Genomic DNA, 24,706 nt, shown 5'->3' on the forward strand with positions numbered 1-24,706 from the left:
CAGACTGCCAACAAACACATGAAAGAATGCTCAACATCATTAATCATTAGAGAAATGCAAATCAAAACTACAATGAGATATCATCTCACATCAGTCAGAATGGCCATCATCAAAAAATCTAGAAACAATAAATGCTGGAGAGGGTGTGGAGAAAAGGGAACACTCTTGCACTGCTGGTGGGAATGTGAATTGATACAGCCACTATGGAGAACAGTATGGAGGTTCCTTAAAAAACTAAAAATAGAATTACCATATGACCCAGCAATCCCACTACTGGGCATATACCCTGAGAAAACCAGAATTCAAAGAGTCATGTACCACAATGTTCATTGCAGCTCTATTTACAATAGCCAGGACATGGAAATAACCTAAGTGCCCATCATCAGATGAACAGATAAAGAAGATGTGGCACATATATACAATGGAATATTACTCAGCCATAAAACGAAACGAAATTGAGCTATTTGTAATGAGGTGGATAGACCTAGAGTCTGTCATACAGAGTGAAGTAAGTCAGAAAGAGAAAGACAAATACCGTATGCTAACACACATATATATGGAATTTAAGAAAAAAAAATGTCATGAAGAACCTAGGGTTAAGACGGGAATAAAGACGCAGACCTACTGGAGAACGGACTTGAGGATATGGGGAGGGGGAAGGGTGAGTTGTGACAGGGCAAGAGTCATGGACATATACACACTAACAAACGTAAGGTAGATAGCTAGTGGGAAGCAGCGCATGGCACAGGGATTTTGGCTCGGTGTTTTGTGACAGCCTGGAGGGATGGGATAGGGAGGGTGGGAGGGAGGGAGACGCAAGAGGGAAGACATATGGGAACATATGTATATGTATAACTGATTCACTTTGTTATAAAGCAGAAACTAACACACCATTGTAAAGCAATTATACCCCAATAAAGATGTTAAAAAAAAAGAAAAATTGAAATTCTGCAGATGAAAGGTATAAAACTGACATGGAGGACTTCCCTGGTGGTGCAGTAGTTTAGAATCTGCCTGCCAATGCAGGGGACACGGGTTCGAGCCCTGGTCCGGGAAGATCCCACATGCCGCGGAGCAACTAAGCCCATGCACCACAACTACTGAGCCTGTGCTCTAGAGCCTGCAAGCCACAACTACTGAAGCCTGCACGTCTAGAGCCCGTGCTCCACAAGAGAAGGCACCGCAATGAGAAGCCTGTGCACCACAATGAAGAGTAGCCCCCGACTGCCGCAACTAGAGAAAGCCCGGGTGCAGCAACGAAGACCCAACGCAGCCATAAATAAATAAATTTATTTTTTAAAAAAAGACATGGAAATTCACTAGGGGAACATTAAATATGAATTGGCAATAGAAAGAATTGATGAAATTGGAGATAAAGGAATGGAGATTAGGTAAACCAAAGAACAGAGAGAAAAGAATAAAGAAAGATGAACAGGGGCTCAGAAAAGTCTGGGACACCACCAAAAACATCAATGTATGTGTAATGGGAGTATCAGGAGAAAATAAAGTGAATGAAGCTGAAAAATATTACAAGGAAAAATGGCTGAAAACTTCCAAAATTTGATGAAAAACATTGGTCTACACATCTGAGAGTCTCAACCAACTCCAATTAAGATAAGACATCCACAAATAAATCCACTACAGTAAAAATGTGAGAGACAAAATCATGAAAGTAAAAAGAAAACTGAATTATCACATATTATGGAACTCCAATAAGATAAACATTTGACTTCTCATCAGAAACAGAGACTAGAATGCAGTAGAATGAATGATATAAATATTTAGACCACTGAAAGAAAAAAAATGGGTCAAATAAAAATTTAAGTCCAGGGAAGTAATATTTCAAAAATGAGGACAAAATAAAGATATTCATAGATAAATAAAATAGGCAGAATTTATTGTTAGCTGAACTACCTTACAATAAATACTAAAAAACTTTCAAGACTGAAAGTCAATACCCCAGAGTAATTACAATATACACGGAGACACACAGACACACACAATGAAGAGCGAAGGTAACTGTGTAGGTTAATTATAAAAGACAGTATAATTGTATACTTCTTTTTTTCTTAACTGATTGAAAGAGCAACTGTATAAAATGATGTTTGTATGTATATAGAGAAAGACCTAATTATATTGTTGGGACTATAGCACATAAAAACAAAATATAATTGACAAAATAACACAAGAAGCTTGAGGGACAAAGCTGTGTTGGGTTAGGAAACATACTAGATGATAACGCCACAAGAACAAATGAAAAGAATAAAAAATAGTAAGAATATTAACATAATGAACACTTTTATACACACATACTTTGTTTCCTGAAAAGATATAAAATTATATAACCTAATTATAACAATTTATGTGTTGGGATTGTAACATTTTTGAGAAAATATGTATAATAATTGTTTTTAAAAAGGGAGGAAAATAAATAGAGCTATACAGTATTAATATTTCTATATCTCACACAAATTAAGTTATTATAAATAAGTAGGATCTGTTAAGATATTTGTTGTAAGCCATAGAGTAACCACTAAGAAAATACTTCAAAAATATAGTGAAAAATTGTTAAAGATATTAAAATGTTACTCTGTTGGAAAACTGGATGTCCATATGCAAAAGAATGAGTTGGATTCTTACCTTATGCCTTACATAAAAATTAATTTAATATGGATCTAAGACCTCAATGTAAGACTTAAAACTACAAAACTCTCAGAATCAAACGTAGGCCAAGGGAATTTCCTGGTGGTCCAGTAGTTAAGGCTCTGCACTCCCAATGCAGGGAGCCCAGGTTCGATCCCTGGTCAGGGAACTAGATCCCACATGCCACAACTAAAGATCCCACACACTGCAATGAAGCTCCTGCATGCTGCAGCTAAGACCTGGTGCCACCAAATAAACAAATATTAAAAAAAAAAAAATAGGCCAAAAGCTTCATAACATTGGATCTGTCAGTGATTTCTTGGATAAGACATCAAAGGCACAGGCAAAAAAAGAAAAAGACAAACTGGACTTCATTAAAATTAAGAAATGTTCTTCATCAAACAACAATGTCAACAAAGGTTAAAGGCAACCCACAGAATGGGAGAAAATGTGGGCAATTAATATACGTAATAAGGGATTAATATCCACATTATACAGAGAACTCCAAAAACTCAATAACAAACAAAGAAATAACCCAATTCAATAATGGGCAAAGGACTTGAATAGACACTTCTCAAAGAAGACACACAAATGGCTAATAAGCACATGGAAAGATGTTCAACATCTCTAATTATCAGGGAAATTGAGGTACTACCTCACACCCATTAGGATGGCTACTATAGCTTAAATGTGGAAGTAATCTAAGTATACTTTGACAAATTAACTGATAAACCAAATGGGCTATTTGCATACACTGGAATATAATTCAGCCCTAAAAAGGAAGGAAATTTTGATACGCTGCAACATGGATGAACTCTGAAGACATTATGGACATTATGTTAAGTGAAATAAGCCAGTTACAAAACAATATATACTGTATGATTCTACTTATATGAGGTTTCTGGAGTAGTCAAAATCATAGAGACAGAAGTAGAATACTGGTTGCCAGGAGCAATTCCTGGGAACTGCAGAGAAGCACAGAACTGGAGTTAGTGTTTAATGGGTACAGAGTTTCATTTGGGGAAGATGAAAACGTTCTGGAGATAGATGTTGGTGATAAGTGCACAAAAATACACACATAATACCATCAAATTATACACTTAAAAATTGTTCAGATGGTAAACTTTATTGTGTGTATTTTACCACAATACAAAAATCTGGGGGGAAAGGGGGTGATTCTGGCACTTCCTTAAAATGTTAAAATATGAAGTTACCATATGACCAAGCAATTCTACCGCTTGCTCTATATTAAAGAGAAAAGACAACATACTTCCATACAAAAACCTTTACAACTAATGTTCATAGCAGTATTATTCATAATTCCAAGAAGTGGGAAAATCGCACTGTCCATTAACTGATGAATGGATAAACAAAATGTGGTATATCCATACAATGAAATAATATTTGGCAATAAAAATAATGAAGTATTGACATGTGAAACAACATGGATGGACTTTGAAAATACTATGCTCAGTGAGAGAAGCCAGTCAGAAAAGGAACATATTTATTTATTCATGCAAATTATCCCAAACAGGCAAATATATAGACAACGAGTAAACTAATAGTTGTCTAGGAGCGGGGAGGTTGGGGAGTCGTTTCTGGGGCAATGAAAATATTCTAAAAAACTGATGGTGGTGATGAGAGCACAACTCTGTGAATACAATAAAAACCATTAAGAATTGGAATTGGCCAGCAAGATGGCAGAGTAGAAGGATGTGAGCTCACCTCCTCTTACAAAAACACCAAAATCACAACTAACTGCTGAACAAGCCTGTGCGTCTGGAGCCTGTGCTCCGCAACAGGAGAGGCCACAACAGTGAGAGGCCCGTGTACCGCAAAAAAAAAAAAAAAAAAGAAAAAAGGGAGAGGATTCAAATCAATAAAATTAGAAATGAGAAGGGGGAAGTTCCAACAGACACCACAGAAATACAAAGGATCATTAACAACTATATGCCAATAAAATGGACAACCTGGAAGAAAGGAACAAACTCGTAGAAAGGTACAATCTCCCAAGACTGAACCAAGAAGAAATAGAAAATATCAACAGACCAATCACAAGTACTGAGATTGAAACTGTGAGTAAAAATCTTCCAACAAACAAAAGTCCAGGACGAGATGGCTTCACAGGCGAATTCTATCAAACATTCTGAGACGAGTTAACACCTATCCTTCTGAAACTATTCCAAAAAATTGATGAGGAAGGAATACTCCCAAACTCATCCTATGAGGCCACCATCACCCTGATACCAAAACCAGACAAAGATACTACCAAAAATAATTACAGGCAATATCACTGATGAACATAGACGCAAAAATCCTCAACAAAATACCAGCAATCCAAATCCAACAATACAATAAAAGGATCATACACCATGATCAAGTGACATTTATCCCAGGGATGCAAGGATTCTTCAATATCCACAAATCAGTCAGTATGACACACCACATCAACAAATTGAAGAATAAAAACCATGATCATCTCAATAGATGCAGAAAAAGCTTTTGACAAAATTCAACACCCATTTATGATAAAAACTCTCCAGAAGTGGGCACAGAGGGAATATACTTCAACATAATAAAGGCCATACTTGAAAAACCTACAGCTAACATCATACTCAATGGTGAAAAGCTGAAAGCACTTCCTCTAAGATCAGGAACAAGACAAGGATGTCCACTCTTGCCACTTTTATTCAACATAGTTTTGGAAGTGCTAGTCACAGCAATCAGAGAAGAAAAAGAAATAAAAGAAATCCAAATTGGAAAAGAAGTAGTAAAACTGTCACTGCAAATTACTTAATATTGGGTTGGCCAAAAAGTTCATTCAGGTTTTTCTGTAACATCTTAAGGAAAAATCTGAACAAACTTTTTGGCCAACCCAATATTATTCACAGAAAATCTTAAAGATGCTACCAGAAAACTAGTAGAGGTCATCAATGAATTCAGTACAGTTGCAGGATACAAAATTAATACACAGAAATCTGTTGCATTTCTACACACTAACAACAAAAGATCAGAAAGAGAAATTAAAGAAACAATCACATCAAAAAGAATAATTCCTAGGTTTATTCATACCTAGGAATGAACCTACCTAAGGAGACAAAAGACCTGTACTCCAAAAACTATAAAATGCTGATGAAAGAAATTAAAGATGACACAAAGAGATGAAAAGATATACCGTGTTCTTGGATTGGAAAAATCAATATTGTCAGAATGAGTATAATACCCAAGGCACTCTACAGATTCAATGCAATCCCTATCAAATTACCAATGGCATTTTTCACAGAACCAGAACAAAAAATCTTAAAATTTGTATGGAGACACAAAAGACCCTGAACAGCCAAAGCAATCTTGAGAAAGAAAAACAGAGCTGACTTCGAAGCTACAGTAATCAAAACAGTATGGAACTGGCACAAAAACCAAAATACAGATCAATGGAGCAGGATAGAAAGCCCAGAAAAAACCCATGCACCTATGGTCAATTAATCTACAACAAAAGAGACAAGAATATACAATGGAGGAAAGACAATCTCTTCAATAAATGGTGCTGGGAAAACTGGACAGCTATGTGTAAAAAATGAAATTAGAACATTCTTTAACACCATACACAAAAATAAGCTCAAAATGGATTAAAGACCTAAATGTAAGATCAGATACAATAAAACTCTTAGAAAATTCTCTGACATAAACTGCAGCAATATTTTTTCCAAGCCATATGCTAGAGTAATGGAAATAAAAACAAAAATAAACAAATGGGACCTAATTAAACTTAAAAGCTTTTGCACAGCAAAGGAAACCATAAACAAAATGTAAAGACAACCCACAGAATGGGAGAAAATATTTGCAAACGATGTGACCCACAAGGGATTAATCTCCAAAATTTACAAACAGTTCATCCGGCTCAATATCAAAAAAACAAATAACCCAACCAAGAAATGGGCAGAAGACCTAAATAGACATTTCCCCAAAGAAGACATACAGATGGCCAAGAGGCACATGAAAAGCTGCTCAACATTGCTAATTATTAGAGAAATGCAAATCAAAACTACAATGAGATATCACCTCACACCAGTCACAATGGCCATCATCAAAAAGTCTACAAACAATAAATGCTGGATAGGGTGCAGAGAAAAGGGAACCCTCCTACACTGTTGGTGGGAATGTAAATTGGTACAGTCACCATGGAGAATAGTATGGAGGTTCCTTAAGAAACCAAAAATAGAGCTACCATATGATCTAGCAATCCCACTCCTGGGCATATATCCAGAAAAAAACATGGTTCAAAAGGATACATGCACCTCAGTGTTCACTGCAGCACTGTTTACAGTAGCCAAGACACGGAAGCAACCTAAATGTCCATCGACGGATGGATGGATAAGGAAGATGTGTTACATATATACAATGGAATATTACTCAGCCATTAAAAAGAATGAAATAATGCCAACCTCAACAACATGGATGGATCTGGAGATCACCATACTAAGTGAGGTAAGTCAGACAAATATCATATGATATCGCTTATATGCAGAATCTAAAAAAAAAAAAGATACAAATGAACTTACTTACAAAACAGAAATAGATTCATAGACTTAGAGGACAAACTTATGGTTACCGGGGAGAAGGGTGGAGGGGAGGGACAGATTGGGAGCTTGGGATTGACATGTACACTGCTGTATTCAGAACAGATAACCAACAAGGACCTACTGCATAGCACAGGGAATGCTGCTCAATATTCTGTAATAACCTAAATGGGGAAAGAATTTGAAAAAGAATAGATACATGTAAATGTATAACTGAATAGCTTTGCTGTACACCTGAAACTAACACAACATTGTTCATCAACTATGCTCCAATATAAAATAAAAATTTTAAAACAACCCATTAAAGTGTACACTTTAAATGGATGAACTGTATGGTATATGATTTAGATCTCAATAAAGAATAAAGTTGTCTAGACATTAAAAAGATCCTTAGAAAAGGAGGATAATGCTTCTTCTGTTCAGGCTCCCTACCTGCTCCCCACTCCCTCCAAAAAAAAAAGTTAAAGTAAATTCACAAAGAATTAGAAGTGCAACAAACAATTTCAGCAAGTCTTAATGTCTTCAGTGATAGCCAGATCAAATCTAAAACACTGTCTTCAGTTTTTCCATTACACTTTAAGGGAGGCACTGACAAACTACAGCTTGTTCTGGATGGCTTTCTCAAATCCAATTATCCTGACTAAATCACTGGTCTGAATAAATCAATGAAATAACTAAATTTAAAAGTTATAAATAACATATATAACAAATGATCTAATTCTACCCTTTTGAGAATGTAATATACTTTATTAGGACACACAACTGACCTTTGGATTACATCTTTTTAGCAATATCTGACACCTTCCCAAACCACTGTCCTTTGGAGTCTGACCTTTGGATTACACAACTGACCTTTGGATTACATCTTTTTAGCAATATCTGACACCTTCCCAAACCACTGTCCTTTATAAAGGTATTCTGGAAACAGAAAGAGTAACCTGAAGTCCATTTTATTAAAAACTGTCCCCCAAATTGTGGCAAGGACCATGCCTGCTTTATTTACCATTATTTTCCAGGTCCTACCATATTAAATGACACATAGTATATACTCAACAAATATTCACTAGTTATTTTTTAAGCACTTCTAAATTCTTGACTTAATGATAGAGGAGAAAAGAATGTTTTAAACTAAGTATTAAAAAGTACCCTATTTACATTTCATTTTTTTCTGCTAAAAAATGTCAAGACTTAATATCACTTTGCTTCCAATTTAAGTGAGCTATAAAAATTTGCACTCAATGCCAGGTGGCTAAGTGAAAGTCTGACCAGAATATAAATGTCACTTCACCTCACAAAGTGCAACTCAAATATTTTTCGTCTGACTATGCTCTTAGTTATTTATAAAAGAGGGAAAGATAATACAACTTTACAGAAAAGAAAAATATCTTAACTTACTTTTTAAATTACTGTCTTTTAAGAAACAAGTTAAAGTAAGACTGAATTACTCAAATTATTTTTTTTCCTCAAAAAATTATGCTATGAGAGTTATTTTCAAAGTGAACTGTTCAGAAATAGATTCAATTTTGAAAATGCTTTCAGGGATCTTCCTCGATTTCATCAGGAAAAAATGGAATCCTTTGTTGGCGACATCTTCTCAGTATTCTAAACAGCAACTGCCTATAAATCAAAACCATGAGGATTAGTGACTCCTTTTGCTCATGGAGTTAGGTCTCTCATTTATGTCATACACACTTAGAAAGATACTGAGGCTGCAGAAGGAACCAATGCTGATCAAAGTTTAAATACAGCTATTAGGTCAACAGAGGGTAGACTTTTGTATTGAACACCAATAAAGGGCTGAATGTTAGAACTGCCTGAAGAATGCGGAAAACGCAGGTTTTGCCAATGTATATTCACTATACATTCAGTCTGTTACTCTCTTACTCTTTCCATTACCCATTCTTTCATTTAGTCACTAAATCGCACATTCATTCCTTCACTCAACTATTTAAGGAATATGTCTGGTTGAGTCTATTGTGGTAGGTGGTAGCGATATAAGATTAAACATGAACAGTCTCTGCCCTTAAGTAAGTTATAATCTATTGAGAAATACAGATAGTACATACACAAACAATGATAATATAGTGTAAAAAGCTATGATAGAAGTTTAGGCAACATATAGGAGGAGCACATGGGAGATCATAGAGGACTCCAGGAAGGAAAAAAATCCAAGCTCTATCAGCTCAACCAGCCTTCCTCCCTAAATGGATTACCCTAAATTTAAAATTTAGGCTTCCTTCTTAACGTTCATTTAATCTCTCTCGGAAGGTAAAAAAAGATTAGGGTAGTTAACATTTACCACAGTGACCAGGTAGGAGTGGAAAGAAGGGGCAGCAAGGGCTAGTCTCCTTTAAACTGCTGCCCAATTGTCTAGTATTGTGGACGTTTTCCCAGCTGGGTAAAGGTAATTTAATTCTCCTTACTCTCAAAGAATAGTATTTTAAAACTTTAAACTCTTAAAACATCTAGAAAAGAAATAAATGGGTCTCTTCTCCTAGCTTTTCTTTTGTCATTTTCTTCCTAATGTGGGCTGAGTCACAAGCAGGTGTTTCTTAGGAAACTCATTAGGGAAGCATACTTAGGCAGACTTTTGATTAGCAAGCTTCTTTACCTGCCTGTTTGTCTTCCCAACCAACAACCAACAATCTTTCACTGAAAAATCCAAAAGGAGTTCATATATAGGACTCAACTGTCATTATTTCATTGAGGCTTTTTCTTTGCAGGTGTTAAATCTCACTTTCAATCTCATGTTTAGTCTCTGCAGATACCAACATAAACCATAACCAAAGGAAACAAAAATTCTGTTCCACCTCCTCCTAATAAAAATTGAGAAAAAAATATATATATAAAAGTTCATGGTGAGAGAACAATTAAATGATCAAAAGTCATATACCTACAAGCCATATAGAAAAAAATATTTTCAAACATTTTAATGTCAGTTCCTAGGTGGCCAGTGCTAAGATGTTATTCCATCATATTTTTAATAAACGCAGCAATACAAACTAAAACCAAATGTGAAGTCATTATGCTGTAGATCTTAAACTTACACAGTGCTGTATGTCAATGATATCTCAATAAAACTGGAAAAAAAATTTTTTTAAATGTGAGAACAAAATCAAGAAAGTCAAAACTAAGGCGAGGAGTAGAAAGAACGCAATGCCTGGTTGTCAGGAGGCCCATCACCATGTAGTTTTAGGACCTTAGATAAATCACAACTCAGCTGAGCTTTAGGTTTTACATCTCTAAATTGACAGAACTAAACTAATTGAGTATGATTCCCATGCAGAAAAGGCAATTTCAATGTAGTGGGCAATAGACTGTAAGATGATGGAAGGTACAAATGGAAACTAGCCAACTCCCAGCAAAAAGCAGGATATACAGTCATACAACACAAGGATACAAATTCTGCTAACAACCTGAACTAGTTTGGAGCAATCTTCCTTAGTCAAGCCTCCAGATGAAAATGCAATCCCCAGCCAACACTTAGATTTGCAATCTTGGGAGATCCTGAGCAAAGGAACCAGTTAAACTGTGCCCAAAATCCTGACTGTGAGATAATAAATACGTATTGTTTTAAGAAAGTTTGTGGTAATCTGTTACATGGCAATATAAAACTAATATAAGTAGACAATGCAATCATTCATTGTTTCACTCTGACCATCAGTGTCAGATGTATCAATGTGTTCTTGATAAACGAAATACATGGATATCAAAACTTTGTTTTAATCACTAGTTTTAATCTCGTAGACTCTCATTCATCTTCAGCCAAACTGAGTTTCTAAAAAGTGTAACATACCCCTGGAGTTTCTATTCATTCTCATAATCAATCATTCTCTCCCTCTCTCTGTTATTCCTTCTTTGCTCCCTCCATTCCTCCTTTCCTGCTTTTTTTTTCCTTAACAAAAGCTTCATTTCAAGGATCACCTCTTTTTAAAATACTTTGTCAGTGCTCCCATTAAACTTTTATATGCCTCTATAATAATATTCCTCAGTTAAGGTATTACAATGGAAAGGGGAATGAGAATCTTTGACTCCTTTTCCTTTTTTGACTGATAGCGGTAAAGTTTCTCTTTTTAAGAAAGAAGTATGGAAAGACAGAAATAATCTGTTATTATTCCACCTGCTGTCTAGCCAGTTGTAATTAATGTAATAAATTCATCTGAGTCATTTCACATTTGCGTGTGTGTACTACAGAAACAGTAAATAATATCAGGAAATAGGGAACAACTATTATCAATTAATTGAACTATGCAGTCCTTTAAAATTATTATAGCTATTACTACCAATACCTATCTAATTGAGATGATATGGGAAGGCAAGCAAAATGTTCTGCTTTAAAATAATAACAATTCTTGACAATGTATACATTTGTCCTTAAATTAACAGCTGAGACTGAATACACTACACATCTCTTAGTTTTATCACTCTTTTTCTGGAACTATCTTCTCTCTCATTTAATTAGGATATTCCAGCATTCTGACCACAGGCATCTCTCCCATGACTGGTAAGTAAAGATAGTCTATACCCCTGGCCACAGTGATTGGCGGAGGTTTGGACACATGACCAGATTAACAAAACCAGAATTATTCCATGAGATTTTATGTTTTAGAGATGAAGTGAAGAGAGATCATGAAGCTAGAAGGAAGGGAATTAGAGTAAGTTATCAGCCATCTTGCCCATTTCATGGAGAAAGCCTGACTGCCGTAAGTGAGAATAAAGCCAAGAAAAACCAAAAGAGATGATGACGGAAAGTGAGAGAAACAAAACCAGTTGTACAAACTCTCTAATTCTCTTCTTTGAGGCTCCCACCCTTGATCTGGTTTCTGAAACTCTTTCTTGATTCCTTGAGAAGTACTCCTTAGTTACATATGCCAATCAAATCACAAATTAGCTTCTGAAGCTAGTTTGACTTAGGTTTCTGTACGCTGAAAATGAAAGAATCAACTAATTAAAATACATTATTTATTTCATTAAAAAATTCTAATACTGGATTGGTCATCTATATGCCTCAGGCAGACAACTCAGATATTATCCATCTTCAATCATATGTTCCTTTTTTTTTTTTTTTTTTTTTTGCGGTACGCGGGCCTCTCACCGCTGTGGCCTCTCCCGTTGCGGAGCACAGGCTCCAGACGCGCAAGCTCAGCGGCCATGGCTCACGGCCCAGCCGCTCCGCGGCATGTGGGATCTTCCCGGACCGGGGCACGAACCTGTGTCCCCTGCATCGGCAGGCGGACTCTCAACCACTGCGCCACCAGGGAAGCCCCATATGTTCCTTAATTACAAGAACAATGTCAATTAAACCTAATTGCTGAAGGATGTAAGATGAATATCTACTAGTGTTTTGATTAAATAAATTTTTAAACAAATGAACCCATAAAAACTGCAACATACATTCCCAGGAATGTACGGAATGATGAAAATGAGAGAAAGTCTTCTAAAAGTAAAGTATAATCCAAAGTCTTTGGATTTGCAGTTCTGACATAGAGCACAGTACCATAATACCTTAGCACCAGCCTAGATTAAGCTGTACTGTCCAAATATATACTTTACAGTCTAATAACCATATAATCCAAAAAGGAACCTGATTAAAAATGATAAAAACTTACAGTTAGAGATGTTACTACAGACAAGACAGCTTTGGTATCTGTCTTAGATCTAGCAGAACTATTGGCAGCAGAGCAAAATGAATGATCAATAATGTTTAAAATGCTGTCCTTGGAAAAATCATTTCCACATCAAATGAAATTTATCTTAAGAGAAACAAAGGATAACAGTATAAAAACTCTTATATTTTGTTTAATAATTAAAGGTCTCTTGGGACTTCCCTGGTGGCGCAGTGGTTAATCATCCGCCTGCCAACGCAGGGGACATGGGTTCAAGCCCTGATCCGCGAAGATCCAGCATGCCACAGACAACTAAGCCTGTGCGCCACAACTAATAAGTCCGCGCACCACAACTACTGCATCCTGCGTGCCTAGAGCCAGTGCTCCACAACAAGAGAAGCCACCGCAATGAGAAGCCCATGCACCACAACGAAGAGTAGCTCTCACTCGCCAAAACTAGAGAAAGCCCACATGCAGCAACAAAGACCCAATGCAGCCAAAAATAAAATAATTTTTTAAAAAAACCTAAAGAGAAATATTTTTTAAATATCTTAAAGGTCTCAAAGACACTCTAAAATTGAAATTTAATAAGCAAGCCATAAAAAACATTAAAATTGAAATGTAATCAAAAAGCCGTAAAAAACATTAACTAAAATCATCTACCTGCAGTATGAGAATGTACAGCTCTACGGAAAATAACCACTTCAAAAACCAGTTTATCTTCTGTTGACCGGCATTTTTAAGAAATTCAGTTCACCACGGCAACCTGTCTTAACACCAGCAGATAAGTACAGGCTATATTTAGATATGATTGCTTTCCAGATGGCAATCCTGCCTTTCCTTCATATTTAATGTCATGATCCAAGGGACCAAAATATCATTCAATCAGATTGTAGTGTGAAGACAAGTATACATACTCAGGGGGATGAGGCTGTGTTTCAGGACCATGAAAAGAATAGCTTCCACCAAAGGTGGTAAAATTTGTAAAGAAGCACATAAAGGTAAATAAAATGTTCATGTCTAAGAAATTTACAATCAGATACAACTATTTTGTCCAATTTTATCTTTGTTCTTAAACATTAAATGCCATTATCAAACACTAATGATCTATACTATCAAAATACATTTCAACTAGCAGGTTTTTGTTATTATTTAATTAGTATGCTGCATTTCCAACCAGGCACCTTCTAACTAAAAAAGAAAATTATTTTTTACCCAAAAGCAATCCTTTACAGATTAGGTATAACAAAGAGAAGTATTAATACAAGACAAGTAATACAATACATAACAAGGAAGATTAATTGATTAAAATGATACTGTTATGAAATTACCCTGGATGTATTTGTACTTTATAATCTTTGTAATGACAGTGAAAAGAATTTCTATTTTACTAAGTAACACAGTTTACTTCACAAGGTACCAAAGTATCATAATAATCAGACAGAGTACCTTTTATTTTTCTTTACTCTCTAGATGAGCTGCATCAAAATTATTAAAGATAAAAGAAGTGAAGTTCAATTAAAAATACCAAGAACACATCACCTCACACCCATTAGGATGGCTACTATATTAAAAAACAAAAACCAACAGAAAATGAGTGTTGGTGAGGAAGTGGAGAAATTGGAACACTTATGCACTGTTGGCAGGAATATAAAATGGTGCAATCACTATGGAAAACACTATGGAAGTTCTTCAAAAACTTAAAAACAGAATTACCATATGATACAGCAATTCTGCTTCTGGGTATATATCCAAAAGAATTGAAACCAGGGTCTCAAGGACATATTGGCACACCCATGTTTAGAGCGGCATTATTCACAACAGCCAAAAGGTAGATGCAACTCAGTGCCCATCAATGGATGAATAAGTAATTGTGCTAACTGAAATAAACCAATCACAAAAAGACAAATATTGCATGATTCCACTTATGAGATTCCTAGAGTATTCCAAAACTACTGAAACAGAAAGAATGGTAGTTGCCAGAGGCTGGGAGGAGGGGAATACAGGGAGTTATTGTTTAATCGGTATAAAGTTACAGTTCTCCAAGATGAAAAACTCCAGGGATAGGCTGCAACAGTGTGTATATACTTAACATTACTGAACTGTACACTTATAAATGGTAAAACTGGTTAAAACAGTAAATTTTATGTTACACTTATTTTACCACAATTAAAAAAAAAACACCAAGAATATTGACAAGAAGTATTTCCTCATCCATAATACAATTTATCCAGAATTTATAATTAAGATTTCTTCTATTTTATTGAATCATCCTTTCTTAAAAATCACAAGAGGTCATAATTTGGTAAAATCTTTTTCAAAATCTTAACATTACTGAAGCAATTTAAAATACATTCTGAGTAACAGAAAAACTACAAAGACTGACATAATTGTCATGTTTTGCAAAATTTTCAAGGAATATAAACCTTCCCTATTTGCCCTATAAAGAAAATTACTAATATCCTACATTATGAATTATATTTCTAGTATTCAGAGATGGACAATTCTTCTATGAATTAAACAATTCTTCCTCTGATTTACATATCACACATCTACGATGCACCAAAATTTTTAAGAGCTTTTGCAAATTAAACAAACAAGGCACATCCATCTATACCCCCCCCACACACACACACACAATCAGCATCAACACAATGAGTAGCACAACAGGTATTCAATTTCTGTTAGTCCTTTACATTCTTATGTTACATTTCCTCTTTTGATTCTTAAACAGCTTTTAATAATTTCTATAAATGAATCTGAGTTCAAATAATTATCTCTGCTAAATAGTTTATAAATAAGCAATAACAAATCTAAAGCATAAATATGCTAATATGTTTTATCTTTCATCTTCAGCAAATAGACAATGTAAATTTGAAAGCATTTTTGAGAATTATCACTATAGAGAACACAACTGATATAACTTAAAGTATGCTATATACAGTATCTCCTGTATGCTATATACAGTATCTCTTTTTCATATAATAGTCATCTCTCCAGCACAGATAACAAGAAAAAGCAAAAATTTTTATGATTTAAATAGCACATAACTCTCCACTTAAAAATAACAAAAATTAATTATACCATGTTAATAGTTTCTTGTATGTATGAAAATTACATATCACATTAGATACGTTTCTAACATAACATCAAGTTACATTTGACACTTTTCAATGTGCCATTGAAGACCACAACTAATACAAGAAGTCTCATAAAACAACTCAAATTGACAAATTATACATACAGCAGAGGAAATCATTCTTAAAATGTTTATAATCATAAATAGAAGATAAGTAATTAAAACTGTTAATTGTTTATTTCAAAATTTAACACGCATGCAAATTACTAAGTCAAACAAATCTTTAGGCACATTATTAGCAAAAAGTGAAAGTCAAGTTCCTCTACTTGGTCTTGTACGTAACACCTACAAGACTACGACAGAAACAAATATTCTTAGAGTAACTACCCAAAGAAGAGAGCTTGTCATGTATTCTCCTCACCACAACCTTGCCACAAGTCAGATTCTGCTCTCATTATTACAACAAATCAAAAGTTAGTAACAAGATCAGAAAGTCTTGCTTAGGGATTCACAACTTTATTTTTTTTTTCTCCTCCCATGGCATCCCTCCTTCATCATGTTCACACAATATAGCTCACTCAGTTCACTCAAGCCCAATAATTACTTTTACTACAATGATTTTACTAAAAATCTTGGGTTGTGTACTATACACAGTTTAGATAAACTACAGAGGATCTATCACATTATTCCATTAGCTTGCCATAGATATGAGTATAAAGTAGTCACTTTTGGTTCTGCCCTTTTGCTCTCCTCTGTGGCAGTAAACCTCTCAAACTTCATTCATTCATACATATACACACATACAACTCGTTTTTATTACTATACTTTGTCCACAGATATTCCATACCAGCTCATTTATCTGATTAAGACACTCTACACACCATTCTGAGTGACAATATTGATCAGATTAGCCTGGGTTCTTCTCAACCTACTTTTTCCTTCTCTCTTTATTCTGTCTTCCTTTCTCACAGCATTAGTGATTGAAACACAGTACTTAATTTTTCTTCACACATCAACTCCTTTCAGCATCAGGAGCTCACGTAGGTGAAGCATAATACAAATCTGCCAGGCATATTAACATAGAGCATTCATTCAATACACATATCTTATTCTAATAATATTTTTTATTTGGAACATTTATTAAAATAACATATTATACAATTTTAGCAACCCTTACACTAGTCAGGAGTACTCATCAAATGCCAGTTATTTTTTGAGGGGATTTTTGCAGAAAAGTTATTTCCGAAATATTTTCTACTTAATGTTACAACATAAACAATTCATATAGAACCAAAAAGTAGTGTACATGAACTGATGAACAAACAGTAAAGAATTACATCAAAAATCTGGGAGTCTGCGCCAGACAAGAGGTATGTACTAAGGTATGTACTAAGTCAATGTTGCTATAGAATAGTAACTCAAAATAAAATATTTCCCATCATAACAACTGAAAAAAACACATTCGTTTTCCACATCAGGCATTTCTTTCCCTACAGAATTTCAGCAAGAAATATATCTTTAAAAAATGAATTACAGTCATTAATAGTATATTTTGACAATTCTTATTAAGAAAAAAGTTCCTTCCAAATCCAAGTGTCAAGGGCAAAGACAAATTCTTGCTCACTGAATTCTTACATTCAAGACTAATGCCAAGAGACTAATGCCAAGTTAAGAGAATGATGTTAAATTAAGATATCTAGCTACTTTAAAACAGAGACTTAGAATTATTTTGTCCACTCAATGCAGTAGTGATCTGAGATAAATTTCTCTTAGAAATTTTCTCTAAGATTAAATTCCTATTTTAGTGATAGGTGACATTATGAATATTATTCTACATTCTAGGAAGAAGTACCAAAGTGTTTCAAAACACTACAACTCATTATTATAATCCAATTTTCAAGTATATTCTCCACAGCTTTTATATTATTGAAGTCCATATAAGCACATTTTTTTCCAAAAACACTGCATTAAAAAGATATATAATCCCACTGTACCAAAAATATACCTTACAAATAATACAATGGAATAATTTATTTTATCCAAATGGGTGACATCTTTCAATGATATTGTAAAGCTTCTTCCCATATCCTCATGCACATGTTATTCAATATTCATTTACTAGGAATATTTATATCCACATAGAACAATTCTATTCTTCATTAAATATTTATAGAACTGAAAGGACAACTTATCAATCTTCCTTTCAATAAAAATCATGGAGAAAGAATATCGACAATCCTTTTGAATGAGGAAAAGAGAGACATTAAAAAAAAAATTAGAGAATTGGGATTGGAAACTCATTTCGAAACTCATTACAATAATGAGTTCATTACAATAACTTCAATATTCAATCATTTTCACCATTCTGTCTTGTAACTATATTTTTTAATGACTTGGAAAATCATTATGAAATCAATAACCTTCAGGTTCAACACACTCCTGTGTTTTATTCCTCACACAATTTTAAATGAATTACTAGTAAAATCTGGATGAGTATAGATTACATCTGATGTGGAAGAGTAATTTTTTGTTATAATATATTTTACTGAATGCATTAAGTATCATTAAAGAAAGCATCTGCCCACACTCAATTTTCTTTCCCTGCTGCCCAGGGCTTAACTAGTATTGAATGTTTTTTTAATAAAAGGTGATCTTACTGGAAGGATATTTTCCTACAGAAGATAGTATGCATGATTTGCAGTTAATATAAAACTGAAAAAAATTGATTCATGAAATAGAAATAGAAAGTGACATTATATTCTGATATGAAATATGTTCTCATAAAGAATGGAACTGACTCATGAGCCAGAACATTAAAAATTGAAACCTACAAAACTCTTCAAAAATCTTGTGCTATACATAGTGTTCTAATGTAAAACATCAGAAATACATTCAATACAGTCAAGTATATTGTTATTACAAATAACCGTTTTACATTTGTAATTATACTTACAAATGATTATTATAAATTATTCAAAAAAGCTTAAAATTTATGTAAACAAATTCAATCTTGCCTTCCCAAGCAAAACAACTACTAATCATCTTCCCTGCCTACTATCTACTGCCACATTGGTAAGATATCATCAACCATTAGTAGATACTCTTTGAAAGTCAATCATTAATCACAACTTTATCTCGTCTTCTAAAATCTCCTCAATTTCTAAACAGAAAGTGTTCCATAACTTCACTTCTGTTGAAACTGTTCTATGTGCTTCACTATATGTAACACAAATTGTCAGAAAACAAGAAATTACTCAACCTTAAATCAGTTCTGTTACAACTCTTCTGGAAAAAGTCACACAAATCATAAAGTTTTCATTTACACTTAATACTGAAAACCAAATACTTACAAAGAAGGGTCTTGTACAAGATCTTTGAGATTTATCCCACTGCGATCTTCTGCAAGATTCCTGAAGCAACTATCACTCACTAAACAGGAAAAGGGGAAAGAAAAAGAAAATTAATTTTTGTTTACATTTCATTTAAATTATTACTGTCCAAAAGGAATTTTGAAATTAAAATTGGTTCTCTGGATAGGGTTTTTCTAAACATCAAGAATGATCAATTTCTAGGCCTGGTAGATTGAACAGCAAATATTAACATTCAATAACATCAATAATCTAAGCACACAGACTTTATATAAATACAATATATAAAAGAATAAACATACGAGTCTAAATTTTATTTTACTTTTACAAGACTAATTTACCAGTCCATAGTGGCAAGTCACTGCTTCCACAACAACTAGAAAAAAAAAAAAAAAAAAAGGTAAACTATCCCCCAAAATCATATTTTTAAAGACAATGGAGAACTTTGGATACAAAAAGGATAAACTAGGAGAAAAGTGCTATCTCTTCTTGGGTAAGCTGAGCCTCCTGATTGTTTCATTACTGGGAGGATTTACCATCTAGACGTAAGAACCAGACAGAGGGACACTACCAGGGAAAAGAGAAACCAGCATAGTTTGCGATAGCTCTTGGGCAGGCAATGACAGACTGGAATCCCATGGGACCCACAAGACACAGACAGTTTTCTTCTGGGAGATTTGCTGGGGCCTAGGACTGTACAAGAAGTTCTGGGGGAAGGAGAAGAGAATGGGACACAGGGCAAATAATGTTTTCTGCAGTGCAGAAGTGATTAGGAGTTAAAGTCACACTACAACAGATGGAGTCTACCACTTTCAGTGCAGAATTTCAATAGGTCTCCCCTCAAGATATTTGCTCTCAATCAAAAGCATCCCACCTTGAGAGGGGAGATGAGTAAAAGGGGGCAGAAGCCAAATGGTAGAGTAAAATCTCCAACAATTTCATAGTACATTAGTACAAAGCCACAGCACAGAGGAATAACTGCAACGCAACAGGTCTGGCCCTTAAGACATTTAAAACCAGAGGCACACTGAGTATATCTAAAGCTGTCACTCAAACCACCCAGCTCAATTTGTGGCCGTGTTGAGACGGTTAACACTTAATCATTTCTTTCTAATATAATATTGAAAGAAAATAACATTTACATCAATTTCTATCCTAGTATAGACAGTATTTGGTATACGATAATAATTACAAAGTACAGGAAAGGGGACAAAATGTGACCAATAAACAGTTGAAAGTATATGCCAACCCACAGATAATACAGAATTAGAAGACAAGGACTTTAAGAAAACCATAAGTTAAAGAAGATATACAAAAAATGTTCACAGTAGATGAAAGTTCTCACATTTCAATAGAGAATTAAAATCTGTGAAAAAGAATCTAATAGTAATTTTAGAACTGAGAAATACAGTATCTGAAATTAAGAAATCTGTGGGTGGGTTTTTAGCCAACTCAACACAGCAAAACACAGGATTAGTGAACTTGAAGAGAGCATCCAAACTGAAGTAAAAAGAAGAAGAAAAAAAAAAGAACAGAGCATAAGAGACATGTTGGAATCAAACAGCTAATGTAATTGTAGTTGAGAAGAGAGAGAATGGGGAAGAAGCAATATTTTCAGAAAAAACAGCTGAGAATATTCCAAAACTGATATAATACATTACTCATTGACTCTGGGAATACAGCCAACCCTGTACTGGAAAATGTGAAAGAAAACCACCCTCAGCAAACTGCTGAAAATCAAAGATAAGAAGAAAACCTTAAAAACAGCAAGGGGAAAAAAAGGACACATCACCTCCAAAGGAAAAACAATAAAACTTGCAGCTGAGCGGCCAACATAAACTATGGAATACAGAAGACAATGGAACAATATAGTTAAAATGCTGGGGGAATATCTAGAATCTAAGTCTATACCTTGATAAAATATCCATCCCAAAATTAAAGGTGAAATAAAATTTTACTCATATAAAAGTTTTGTATTTGTAAGCATAAATATTAAGTTATTATTTCCTATTTCAATTTAACAGTTTTATTATGTATCTCTTAGCCATTTTCAATCTTCATAAGGAGCAACAAGAATATAACACTTGCCTTGTCCCTTTCAAAAATCCATTACCTAATATTTTATTCATATTTTATATTCCCTTTTCTTACAGCTCAAAATTATAAGCTCCCTAAATCTGAATCTGCCTCTAATATAAATGAAAAACGTATATAATGATGCATTTAAAGGATCTGAAGTTGAAATCAAGTTTGCAGTTTTATTATTAACTCCAAAAAGGTATCCCCTACTTTTTTTTTTCACAATGAGGTAATTTTGATCAATATATAATTTTCTCTCCATATTTAACAGACACTGATCTCAATCTATTGATTCGAGACAAATTTCCTGCTCTTCATAATTTTAACACAAATGCTCATTACAACATTTCCTAATTAGGGCCAAAAGGAAAAAAATAAAATGTTGCCACACTATAAGAAAAGTTGGTTTCCAGTTGCGTTGAACTAATATTGAAATTATAATATATTATATCATAAAATTTGTTCTCATAAAGTTTCTTGCCCAATTTGGCAAATATGAGAGCTTAGTTAAAACTTCAAGAGCCTGAAAGTTTGGGAGGCTTAATTAAAATAGAATAAACCTTTGCTCCTATAAAGGCTTATTAGTCAGCTAATGAAAATGAATTTTGCTAAAGGAGGCACTTTCTAACGTTCATATCTCATCCAAAGTTTAAGTTTAAAACAGAGCAAGAAATCTAAAGAAATTCAATAGTTTCTTAACAAATATTCTGAAACTCTACCTGCCTAATATATTTATTTTTAATAAAATATATTTAAAATATTTAAATATATTTAAAATATAAAATAAAATATATTTCACCAATGTAACAAATCTTGTTTTTGAATTATAAATAAGAACATGGTAGATTTTAAGAAGCTAGTGAACATACTTTTTTCATGTGTAAATCACACCAAAATCAATCAGTTTGGTCATCATATTTTTTTGTTGTTCTTCCCCCCCCCCCCCAGTATATGCCAACAAAAGGAATTACTGTGCTCTTTGTTCCAATGATTAATATCACAAAATTAAGAGCTGGTTCTTAGGAACATACATATTTTTCAAAAACTGTCCCTTTCTATGATCACAGTGTGAAAGTTAAAGGTTTAGTGGAAAATGTCATTATGCTGTAATTTTAAAATATACCAAAAAATAGGAGCACTTAATTCCTTTTATTTTGAAAATAGATCAGATAGTTCAATTAATACCTGATATAAGAAAAATTAGACTAACTCCATAATTCCTGGTTTCATTTTTTTAAGATAAATCTCTATATTTTTTGTTATTCAGATGAAAATCACATAACACAAAATTAACCATTTTAAAGTGCACAATTCTGTGACATTTAGTTCATTCACAATGTTGTGCACCTCCACGTCTATTTCCAAAACATTTTCATCATCCCAAGAGAAGACCTGGTACCCGTTAAGCAGCAAGTCCCCAATCCTCCCTTCCCTTCCCCCAATCACTGGCAACCACCAGTCTGTTTTTGGTCTCTATGGATTTAATAATTCTGGATATTTCATACAAATGGAAGCATACAATATAGGACATTTTGTGTCTGAATTCTTTCACTGAGCATAATGTTTTCAAGGTTCATCCATGTACAGAGAAAAATCATTCCTCTTTATGGTTGAATAATATTCCATTGTATGTATGTACCACTTTTGTTCATCCACTTACCCTTTGTTGGCCATTTGAGCTGTTTCCACCTTTCAGTTATTGTGAAGAGGCTAAGTAAGCACACACGTACAAATATTTGTTTGAGTACCTGTTTTCAACTCTTTGAGGTATATATCCAGAAATGGAATTGCTGGATCATACGGAAATTCCATGTTTAACTTTTTGCCAATTGCTTTCCAAAGCAGCTGCACTATTTTACATTCCACCAACAATGTACAAGGATTCCATTTCCCCACATCCACAGACGTTATTGTCTGTCTTTTTAAATTTAGTCGTAACAGTGGGGTGTGAAGTATTATCTCATTGTGGTTTTGATTATATTTCCCTAATGATAAATGACGTTGAGCATTCTTTAATATGCTTGTTGGCCATTTGTATATTTTCTTTGGAGAAATGTCTATTTAAGTTCTTTGCACACTTTTTAATTAGGTTGTTGAGTTGTAAGACGTCTTTATATATTCTGGATACTAGACCCAGACGTATGATTTACAAATATCTTCTCCCATTCTGTAGGTTGTCTTTATGCTCTCTAGATGTCTTTTTTTGTTTTAATTTATTTATTTATTTATTTATGGCTGTGTTGGGTCTTCGTTTCTGTGCAAGGGCTTTCTCTAGTTCTGGCAAGCAGGGGCCACTCTTCATCGCGGTGCGCAGGCCTCTCACTGTCACGGCCTCTCTTCTTGTGGAGCACAGGCTCCAGACGCACAGGCTCAGTAGCTGTGGCTCATGGGCCCAGTTGTTCCGCGGCATGTGGGATCTTCCCAGACCAGGGCTCGAACCCGTATCCCCTTCATTGGCAGGCAGATTCTCAACCACTGCACCACCAGGGAAGCCCTCTCTAGATGTCTTTTAATGCACAACAGTTTTTAATTTTGAGGAAGTTCAATTTGTCTATTTTTTCTTTGGTAGTTTGTGCTTTTGGTATCATATTTAAGAAACCACTGCCAAATCCAAGGTCATGAAAAACTTCCCCTATGTTTTCTTGTAAGAATTTCAAAATTTTAACTGTTATATTTAGGTCTTTTATTCATTTTGACTTAATGTTTGTACATAGTGTGAAAGTAAGAGTCTAGCTTCATTCTTTTACGTGTGGGTATCTAGTTGTTCCAGCACCATTTACTAAAGAGGCTGTTCTTTCCCCATTGAATGGCCTTGGCACTCTTCTGAAAAATCAAATACTCACAGACACATGAGCTGATTTCTAGACTCAATTCTATACCATTTACCTATATGTCTACCCTTACGCTAATATCACACTGTTTCTATTACTGTAGCTTTGTAAGAAGCTTTTAAATTGGAAACTGTGAGTCCCCCAACTTTTTCTTTTTCAAGATATTTATGGTTACTCAGCATCCCTTGCAATTCCATATGAATATTAGGACTCTAATCCATTTCTTACACCAAATTTTTTTCCTATTTTAAGTAGATTCATTTTAAGATGCATTTGACTATTACCAATTACCTACCCTCATATGCCACTTTGTTTTTTTCCATGTTTAAGTCCTACCATTTTCTACCTCCTAGAAGAAAAGTTCCCTGAATTCTCCTAAAAAGGATGCAAACTAAGTAAAGAACTATTACTGAGCAAACTGAAGATAAAAACTGTCATGATGGAAATTTAGTAATGTTCTTAATATATCCAAGCTAAAATTACAAGCCAAAATAATGCTAATATGTAAAACCTATACTATGAT

General features: G+C 34.2%; 1 protein-coding gene across 4 annotated transcripts in view; it reads right to left on the minus strand.

The window, feature by feature from the left end:
- The window catches only part of GPHN (gephyrin), a 618,453-nt gene that overhangs the window by 485,059 nt on the left and 108,688 nt on the right, over positions 1-24,706 (minus strand). For all 4 annotated transcript variants that reach the window (XM_082854448.1, XM_082854450.1, XM_082854447.1 and 1 more), the window contains exon 2: positions 19,256-19,334. In XM_082854448.1, coding sequence (XP_082710574.1) covers positions 19,256-19,334 — 79 coding nt within the window. The remainder of the gene's footprint in view (positions 1-19,255; positions 19,335-24,706) is intronic.

This window comes from Leucopleurus acutus (assembly GCF_964270905.1).
Source record: "Leucopleurus acutus genome assembly, chromosome: 1".
NCBI lineage: Eukaryota > Metazoa > Chordata > Mammalia > Artiodactyla > Delphinidae > Leucopleurus > Leucopleurus acutus.